This window comes from Manis javanica, chromosome 8 (genome assembly GCF_040802235.1).
Source record: "Manis javanica isolate MJ-LG chromosome 8, MJ_LKY, whole genome shotgun sequence".
Lineage (NCBI taxonomy): Eukaryota > Metazoa > Chordata > Mammalia > Pholidota > Manidae > Manis > Manis javanica.
The window spans coordinates 82125053-82135429 of NC_133163.1; the positions used below are offsets into that span (position 1 = coordinate 82125053).

Consider the following 10377-nt stretch of genomic DNA (forward strand, 5'->3'; position numbering starts at 1 on the left):
ATTTACCAATAGTTTTATCCTATCAAGGAGTAATCTCCCTTTTCTTCTTTCTTTTTTTTTTCAATGTTTAATCTACACTTACATGAAGAATACTATGTTTACTATGCTCTCCCCTATATCAGGTCCCCCCTAAAATCCACATTACACTTACTGTCCATCAGCAGAGCAAAATGTTGTAGAATCACTACTTGTCCTCTCTGTGTTGTATAGCCCTCCCTCCCCTTTCTCCCTCCCCCCATGCATACTAATCTTAATACCCCCCTTCTTCTTCCCCCCACTTATCCCTCCCTGCCCACCCATCCTCCCCAGTTCCTTTCCCTTTGGTACCTCTTAGTCCATTTTTGGGTTCTGAAATTCCGCTGCTGACTTGTTCCTTCAGTTTTTCCTTTGTTCTTATACTCCTCAGATGAGTGAAATAATTTGGTATTTCTCTTTCACTGCTTGGTTTATTTCACTGAGCATAATGCTCTCCAGCTCCATCCATGTTGCTGCAAATGGTAGGGTTTTTCCGCTTCTTATGGCTGAGTAGTATTCCATTGTGTATATGTACCACATCTTCTTTATCCATTCATCTACTGATGGACATTTAGGTTGCTTCCAATTCTTGGCTATTGTAAATAGTGCTGCGATAAACATAGGGGTGCATCTGTTTTTCTCAAACTTGATTGCTGTGTTCTTAGGGTAAATTCCTAGGAGTAGAATTCCTGGGTCAAATGGTAAGTCTGTTTTGAGCATTTTGATGAACCTCCATACTGCTTTCCACAATGGTTGAACTAATTTACATTCCCACCAGCAGTGCAGGAGGGTTCCCCTTTCTCCACAGCCTCGCCAACATTTGTTGTTTGTCTTTTGGATGGCAGCTATCCTTACTGGTGTGAGGTGATATCTCATTATAGTTTTAATTTGCATTTCTCTGATAATTAGCGATGTGGAGCATCTTTTCATGTGTCTGTTGGCCATCTGTATTTCTTTTTTTAAGAGAACTGTCTGTTCAGTTCCTCTGCCCATTTTTTAATTGGGTTATTTGTTTTTTGTTTGTTGAGGTGTGTTAGCTCTTAATATATTCTGGACGTCAAGCGTTTATTGGATCTGTCATTTTCAAATATATTCTCCCATACTGTAGGGTTCCTTTTTGTTCTATTGAAGGTCTATTTTGCTCTACAGAAGCTTTCAGTTTAATGTAGTCCCACTTGCTCATTTTTGCTGTTGTTTTCCTTGCCCGGGGAGATATGTTGAAGAAGAGGTCACTCATGTTTATGTCTAAGAGTTTTTTGCCTATGTTTTTTCCAAGAGTTTAATGGTTTCATGACTTACATTCAGGTCTCTGATCCATTTTGAGTTTACCTTTGTATATGGGTTAGACAATGGTCCAGTTTCATTCTCCTGCATGTAGCTGTCCAGTTTTGCCAGCACCATCTGTTGAAGAGACTGTCATTTTGCCATTGTATGTCCATGGCTCCTTTATCAAATATTAATTGACCATATATGTTTGGGTTAATTTCTGGAGTCTCTAATCTGTTCCACTGATCTGTGGCTCTGTTCTTGTGCCAGTACCAAATTGTCTTGATTACTATGGCTTTGTAGTAGAGCTTGAAGTTGGGGAGTGAGATCCCCCCTACTTTATTCTTCTTTTTCAGGATTGCTTTGGCTATTCGGGGTCTTTGGTGTTTCCATATGAATTTTTGAATTATTTGTTGCAATTCATTGAAGAATGTTGCTGGTAATTTGAGAGGGATTGCATCAAATCTGTATATTGCTTTGGGCAGGATGGCCATTTTGACAATATTAATTCTTCCTAGCCATGAGCATGGGATGAGTTTCCATTTATTAATGTCCCCTTTAATTTCTCTTAAGAGTGACTTGTACTTTTCAGAGTATAAGTCTTTCACTGCTTTGGTTAGGTTTATTCCTAGGTATTTTATTCTTTTTGATGCAATGGTGAATGGAATTTTGTTCCTGATTTCTCTTTCAATTGGTTCATTGTTAGTGTATAGGAAAGCCACAGATTTCTGTGTGTTAATTTTGTATCCTGCAACTTTGCTGTATTCCGGTATCAGTTCTAGTAGTTTTGGAGTGGAGTCTTTAGGGTTTTTTATGTACCGTATCATATCATCTGCAAATAGTGACAGTTTAATTTCTTCTTTACCAATCTGGATTTCTTGTATTTCTTTGTTTTGTCTGATTGCCATGGCTGGGACCTCTAGTACTATGTTAAATAACAGTGGGGAGAATGGTCATCCCTGTCTGGTTCCCAATCTCAGAGGAAATGCTTTCAGCCTTCTCACTGTTCTGTATAATGCTGGCTGTGGGTTTATCATATATGGCCTTTATTATGTTGAGGTACTTGCCCTCTATTCCCATTTTGCTGAGAGTTTTTATCATGAATGGATGTTGAATTTTGTCAAATGCTTTTTCAGCATCAATGGAGATGATCATGTGGTTTTTGTCTTTCTTTTTGTTGATGTGGTGGATGATGTTGATGGATTTTCGAATGTTGTACCATCCTTGCATCCCTGGGATGAATCCCAGTTGGTCATGGTGCATGATCCTTTTGATATACTGTTGAATTCTGTTTGCTAATATTTTATTGAGTATTTTTGCATCTACATTCATCAGGGATATTGGTGTGTAATTTTCTTTTTTGGTGGGGTGTTTGCCTGGTTTTGGTATTAGGGTGATGTTGGCTTCATAGAATGCGTTTGGGAGTATTCCCTCCTCTTCTATTTTTTGGAACACTTTAAGGAGAATTGGTATTATGTCTTCTCTGTGTGTCTGATAAAATTCCGAGGTAAATCCGTCTGGCCCCGAGGTTTTGTTTTTGGGTAGTTTTTGATTACCGTTTCAATTTCTTTGGTCGTGATTAGTTTGTTTAACTTTTGTGTTTCTTCCTTGGTCAGTCTTGGGAGGTTGTATTTTTCTAGGAAGTTGTCCATTTCTTCTAGGTTTCCCAGCTTGTTGGCATATAGGTTTTCATAGTAGTCTGTAATAATTATATGTATTTTGTTGGAGTCTTTCGTGATTTTTCCATTCTCATTTCTGATTATGTTGATTTGTGTTGATTCTCTTTTTCTCTTAATAAGTTTGGCTAGAGGCTTATCTATTTTGTTTATTTTCTCAAAGAACCAGCTCTTGGTTTTGTTGATTTTTGCTATTGTTTTATTCTTCTCAATTTTGTTTATTTCTTCTCTGGTCTTTATTATGTCCCTCCTTCTGCTGACTTTAGGCCTCATTTGTTCTTCTTTTTCCAGTTTTGATAATTGTGATGTTAGACTATTCATTTGGGATTGTTCTTCCTTCTTCAAGTGTGCCTGGATTGCTATATACTTTCCTCTTAAGAATGCTTTCGCTGCATCCCACAGAAGTTGGGGCTTTGTGTTGTTGTTGTCATTTGTTTCTATATATTCCTTGATCTCTATTTTGATTTGTTCATTGATCCATTGATTATTTAGAAGCATGTTGTTAAGCCTCCATGTGTTTGTGAGCCTTTTTGTTTTCTTTGTAGAATTTATTTCTAGTTTTATACCTTTGTGGTCTGAAAAATTGGTTGGTACAGTTTAAATATTTTGGAATTTACTGAGGCTCTTTTTGTGAGCTAGTATGTGGTCTATTCTGGAGAATGTTCCATGTGCACTTGAGAAGAATGTATATCCTATTGCTTTTGAATGTAGAGTTCTATAGATGTCTGTTAGGTCCATCTGTTCTTGTGTGTTGTTCAATGCCTGTGTGTCTTTACTTATTTTCTGCCCGGTGGATCTCTCCTTTGGGGTGAGTGGTGTGTTGAAGTCTCCTAAAATGAATGCATTGCAGTCTATTTTCCTCTTTAGTTCTGTTAGTATTTGTTTCACAAATGTTGGTGCTCCTGTGTTGGTTGCATATACATTTAGAATGGTTATATCCTCTTGTTGGACTGAGCCCTTTATCATTATGTAGTGTCCTTCTTAATCTCTTGTTACTTTCTTTGTTTTGAAGTCTATTTTGTCTGATATTAGTACTGCAACCCCTGCTTTCTTCTCTCTGTTGTTTTCCTGAAATATGTTTTTCCTCCCCTAGACTTTTAGTCTATGCTTGTCTTTGGGTTTGAGGTGAGTTTCTTGTTGGCAGCATATAGATGGGTCTTGCTTTTTTATCCATTCTATTACTCTGTGTCTTTTGATTGGTGCATTAAGTCCATTTATATTTATGGTGACTGTTGAAAGATATGTACTTATTGCAATTGCAGGCTTTAGATTCGTGGTTACCAAAGGTTCAAGGTTAGCTTCTTTAGTATCTTACTGCCTAAATTAGCTCGCTTATTGAGCTGTTATATACAGTGTCTGGAGATTCTTTTCTTCTCTCCCTTCTTATTCCTCCTCCTCCATTCTTCATATGTTGTGTGTTTTGTTCTGTGCTCTTTTTAGGAGTGCTCCCATCTAGAGCTGTCCCTGTAGGATGCCCTGTAGAGGTGTTTTGTGGGAATCAAATTCCCTCAGCTTTTGCTTGTCTGGGAATTTTTAAATCCCGCCATCATATTTAAATGATAGTCATGCTGGATACAGTATCCTTGGTTCAAGGCCCTTCTGTTTCATTGCATTAAATATATCATGCCATTCTCTTCTGGCCTGTAGGGTTTCTGTCGAGAAGTCTGATGTTAGCCTGATGGGTTTTCCTTTATAGGTGACCTTTTTCTCTCTAGCTGCCTTTAAAACTCTTTCCTTGTCCTTGTTCCTTGTCATTTTAATTATTATGTGTCTTGGTGTTGTCCTCCTTGTATCCTTTCTGTTGGTTGTTCTATGTATTTCCGTGGTCTGTTTGATTATTTCCTCCCTCAGTTTGCGGATGTTTTCAGCAATTATTTCTTCAAAGAGACTTTCTATCCCTTTTCCTCTTTCTTCTTCGTCTGGTACCCCTATAATATGAATATTATTCCTTTTGGATTGGTCACATAGTTCTCTTAGTGTTGTTTCATTCCTGGAGATCCTTTTATCTCTATGTCAGCTTCTATATGTTCCTGTTCTCTGGTTTCTATTCCTTCAATGGCCTCTTTCTTCTTATCCCTTCTGCTTATAAATCCTTCCAGGGATTGTTTCCCTTCTGTGATCTCCTTCCTGACATCTGTGATCTCCCTCTGGACTTCACCCCATCGCTCTTTGCATTTTTCTCTGCATCTCTTCCCATTGCTCTTGCATTTTTCTCTGCATCTCTGTCAGCATGTTCATGATTTTTATTTTGAATTCTTTTTCAGGAGGACTGGTTAGGTCTGTCTCCTCAGGTGTTGTCTCTGTGATCTTTGTCTGCCTGTAGTTTTGCCTTTTCATTGTGACAGAGATAGTTTGCAGAGCTGGTAAGAGTGACCGCTGGAAGAGCTTTCCTTCTTGTTGGTTTGTGGCCTTCCTCTCCTGGGAGAAAAGCGACCTCTAGTAGCCTATGCTTGGCAGCTGTGTGTAGACAGGGCTTCTGCTACCTCCCTGTTTGCTATGGAGTTTATCTCCGCTTTTGCTGTGGGCGTGGCCTAGCTGGGGCTGCTTCTCCAAAATGGTGGAGCCCCATTGGAGGGGGAGTGGCTCGGAGGCTATTTATCTCCGTAAGAGGCCTCTGTGCTCCCTGTTGCCCAGGAGGTTAGAGTGCCCAGAGATCCCCAGATTCCCTGCCTCTGGTCTAAGTGTCCTGTCCTGCCCCTTTAAGACTTCCAAAAAGCACTCTCCAAACCAAAACAACAACAGCAACAATGAAAGAGGAAAAAAAAAGAAAAGAAAAGAAAAAAAGCACGATTTTCTTTGTCCTCAGGTGCCAGTCTCAGGCACCCTCTCATTGGTCCTGCTGCCCTGCCTCCCTAGCACCGGGGTCCCTGTCCCTTCAAGGCTTCCAAGAAGCACCCACCAAAAAAAAAAAAGGGGGAAAATGCACGATTATTGTTTGTCCTCAGGCTCCGGTCCCAGGCACCCTCCCACCGGTCCTGCCGCCCTGCCACCCTAGCACTGGAGTCCCCATCCCTCCATGGCCTCCAAAAAGCACTCACCAAAAAAAAAGGGAAAAACGCGCAACCCTCTCCATCCCCAGGCGCCAGTCCCAGGCACCTGCCCACCGGCCCTGCCGCTCTTCCTCCCTGGCACTGGGGTCTCTGTCCCCCTAAGGCCTCCAAAAAGCACTCGCCAAAAAGAAAAAAAAAGGGTGAAATGCGTGATTTTCTTTGTCCGCCAGGCACCCGCCCACCGGTCTTGCTGCCCTGCCTCCCTGGTATTGGGGTCCCCATTCCTCCAAGGCTTCCAAAAAGCACTCGCCAAAAAAAAAGGGAAAAACGCACGATTTTCTTTGTCCTCAGGCGCCAGTCCCAGGCACCCGCTCACTGGTCCTGCCGCCCTGCCTCCCTGGCATTGGGGTCCCTGTCCTTTTAAGGCTTCCAAAAAGCACTCGCCAGAAAAAGGAAGAAAAAAGGGAAAGACGCACGATATTCGTTGTCCTCAGGCGCCGGCCCCAGGCACCCGCCCACCGGTACCGCTGCCCTGCCTCCCTAGTATTGGGAAAAATGCACGATTTTCTTTGCCTTCAGGTGCCAGTCTCAGGCACCCGCTCACCAGTCTTGCTGCCCTGTTTCCCTGGTATTGGGTTCCCTGTCCCTTTAAGGCTTCCAGAAAGCACTCACCAAAAAAAAAAAAAGGGAAAAATGCGCAATTTTCTCCATCAGGCGCCGGTCTCAGGCACCCACCCACCGGTCCTGCCACCCTGCCTCCCTGGCATTGAGGTCCCTGTCCCCTTAAGGCTTCCAAAAAGCACTCTCCAAAAAAATAGGGAAAAACGCGATTTTCCCTGTCCCCAGGCTCTGGTCTCAGGCACCCGCTCACTGGTCCTGCTGCCCTGCCTCCCCAGTACTGGGAAAAATGCACGATTTTCTTTGTCCTCAGGTGCCTGTCTCAGGCACCCGCTCACTGGTCTTGCTGCCCTGTTTCACTGGTATTGGGGTCCCTGTCCCTTTAAGGCTTCCAAAAAGCACTCACCAATAAAAAAAAAAAAACCGCTCCGGTTTCTTTCCACCCGCTGGGAGCCGGGGGGAGGGGTGCTTGGGTCCCGCAGGGCCGGGGCTTGTATCTTACCCCCTTCGCAAGGCGCTGGGTTCTTGCAGGTGTGGATGTGGTCTGGATGTTGTCCTGTGTCCTCTGGTCTCTATTTTAGGAAGAGTTTTCTTTGTTATATTTTCATAGATCTATGTGGTTTTGGGAGGAGATTTCCACTGCTCTATTCACGCCGCCATCCTGACTCCGCCCCTTTGATCTATTTTTTTTTAACTTTAGTAATTTATTCCCAAGGAAACCATTTCCTTCTCTAATTTTTAGGAGATATTCTACCATCTGAAACCCACTTAACTGACCCATCACGTTTTTGGTGACACTTCTTTTAGGTGAAAATATTAGTACTCAGAGTTTTGCATTTTTGAATCTTTTGATGTTATATATGGAACTAGAATCTGCCCTTTATGGGATTAGAAAGAAGTAATGTGTAAAGAAAACAACATATGTCTGGATATCATTAGACTAGTATATTATTATTGCCCCACAGAAATTTTAGATAATACCTTCAGGGTTTATTTACCAGGAATGACCATATCAGAAAAATAATGAAGGCAAATGTGATAACCAAAACCAGGGAAAAATTTCCTTCCTTTATTTACAACCAAAATGACATAACTATAATTTTATTGATTCCAGAACAATCTAAGTTATCAAATAGAACATAGGAATTTTTACACATGAATCACATGAATTATCCAGAAAACCAAATGTGTACATTCCTTAGTTAATATACAGTCTGATGCCAGAGGAACCCAACACTTCATTTATCTATGTAATTTGGCCACTTTATAAGGGACTACATAGATGCTTAATGTCATAGGCTGATATCATCATACCACTTGACCCATATTTGAAGATTTGGATAATTATATAATTCTGGTTGCTTTTTGTTAGACTATATTGACCTGATAATGAAGGGATCATCTAGTATTTCTTAGATTATGTTGAAATTCCCCAGAACTTTCCTCAGGGCTGCCTTTATCTCCTTATTCTGAAGGCTGTAATGAGGGGGTTTAAGAATGGGGTCACCATAGCATAGAACAAAGTCGCAACTTTCTGTATCCCAGCAGAATGTCCGAGACCTGGGCTCACGTACATGACCTTCAAAGAGCCATAGAACAGAGACACCACAGCCAAATGAGACCCACAGGTAGAGAAAGCCTTACTTCTCCCCGTGGCTGAAGGCATATGCAACACAGCTAACAGGACAAGAGTATAAGATCCAAGGATGAAGAGGAAGTTACCAAAGATAACTAATGAGCTTAGAGTGTAGCAAAGTAGTTGGGTTGTTGGGGCAGAGGCACACACCAGTGTAAAAAGGGGCCCTGGGTCACACACAACATGGTCAATAATGTTTGGACAACAGAAGGGCATCTGAGAGATGAGAACAATGGGGATTAGGAACCACAGAAATCCACAAACCCAACAGATACTGACCAGTTTGGTACAGAGGTGCCCAGTCATGATATTAGGATAGTGCAAGGGACAGCAGATAGCAAGGTACCGATCAAAGGCCATGATAGCCAAAAGGAAGCACTCAGATGTTCCCAAAGAGAAAAAGAAATAAAATTGGAGGAAACATTCAGCAAAGGAGATGGTCTTTTTGTCTGAGAGGAAGTTGACCAACATCTTGGGGACTGTGGAAGAGACATACCAGATATCTAAAAAGGAGAAATTCCCCAGGAATATGTACATGGGAATGTGAACTCGCCGGTCACACCACAGAGCCCAAACAATGGCCCCATTCCCTGTTATGGTCAGAGCATACATTGTAGTGAAGAGTGAGAAGAGAAGGAGCTGAATCTTCCACTCACAAGAAAAACCTAGGAGTATAAATTCTCTTACAAAGGCAAAGCTGAAAGCTGGCTCATAGACATTCATTGGGTCAGTAACCTGCAAGGACAAAAGACATATTGTTGTCAGTTAGGACTAGTTGCAAATGTGTTCTTTTTTTCAGAGTAGAAGACAATGAACATGGGATCATTTTTCAAAAGAATCATTCATTAGGAACAGAATGTAGTTTACTTGTTTTGGGCCATATACTCTGAGTTTTGGGCAAGGTAGGTTGTTGGGTGAAACCAACTTTTGCCTGTTTCTAAACCTTTCCCTTACTGTGCTACCGTGATAGAAATAGGTTAAGTTAAACTCATTTGTAAGCTTGTTTGGAGCAGGATGATCATGATAGGTTCTGTGGAATATATAATATGAAGTTGACACTTAATGAATGTGCTAGTTTCCTATCCTAAACTCATCTTATAGTGCAATAGATTCAGTGAAGAAGGTTTTAATGTTACTGTTTGCATCTCAGTTAAATATATTACTTAACATATCATTCAAATATGAAAAAGAAATAGACATATTTTACAGCAAGTTGGTAGTAATCATATTAAAGCCAGTATCTCTGTATTTCTGTTGCTACTATTAGCTTAAGCATCATAAAAATGCAACATCATAGTGCTACTTACCAACACTGTTAATATGGCAATATTGCAATGTCTTCTGTAGAGAGCAGTGGCTTTAAGCTTTCGCTTAATCTTTCTCCTGTACAGAAGTTTGTAAAATAACTTTTGAATTTTTTTAAAATAAAATTTTGTGATTGACTTTTCTTCTATGCTTGTTTAAATTAAAAATTTTCATTAGAAGAAAGAAGTCACATATTTCCTTTCATCATAAGTAAACTTCCTTCATCCTACATTCTCATGGAAAAGATGTCAGGGATCTGAGTTCTCTTGAATTTTTGTGTATGACAATATGGAAGATGTGAGGTCCTGAAAGTTGTGAGGGCTTACATTTTGGGCACACCCATAAAATTTTCAAAAGAAATCTTTCTTCCAACCTGTACAGAAGTTTCTCCACATCAGTGCTCTGTATAATCTATTAGGATGATTTGTGCTTATTTTAGTAATATGTATCATTAAAAAAATGCTCCAAATCAGAAACACTAGTCAACAATTAATAAGTAGCCTTAATCTTATTATTTGCTCAAAAACCATCAAATGATTTCATTATTCAAAAATTCACAAGTTGTCCAAAAATTCTGCAGAGCAATAAATCAACATTAAGGAATTATAGAATGAAAGGGGATTGACACAGAGGTGTCATGACCCTCTGTAGTGATCAAAAGATAGTTTGACATCGTCCAAATCTCTAAAAGATCTATTCAATAAAATCCTATACCTCTGTCTCCAGCTGGTGTTTTAATGCTTCACAAAAACTAAGAGTACACCTTCTTTATCACATGTTCTCCTGGGACTTGTCCTCTGTAGCATTTGGAAAATTCTTCAAGCCAATGGATCTTTAAAAAGTTAATGATTACACATTCTCTGAGGAATCA

At 40.5% G+C, this 10377-nt stretch overlaps 1 protein-coding gene across 2 annotated transcripts; it reads right to left on the reverse strand.

Moving 5' to 3' along the window:
- Positions 1-8021: 8021 nt before the first annotated feature.
- Positions 8022-8955, reverse strand: LOC108402238 (olfactory receptor 11H12-like). 2 transcript variants are annotated; one of them, XM_073212262.1, is made up of 2 exons: positions 8937-8955; positions 8022-8881 (listed from the first exon to the last, which is right to left on the reverse strand). In XM_073212262.1, exons 1-2 carry the CDS (start codon positions 8953-8955, stop codon positions 8022-8024), a joined length of 879 nt encoding a protein of 292 aa, XP_073068363.1. The 2 variants fall into 2 exon arrangements, with proteins under 2 accessions (XP_073068363.1, XP_017524110.3); XM_017668621.3 differs by lacking the exon at positions 8937-8955 and having other exon boundaries at positions 8022-8924.
- Between the last annotated feature and the right edge of the window lie 1422 nt (positions 8956-10377).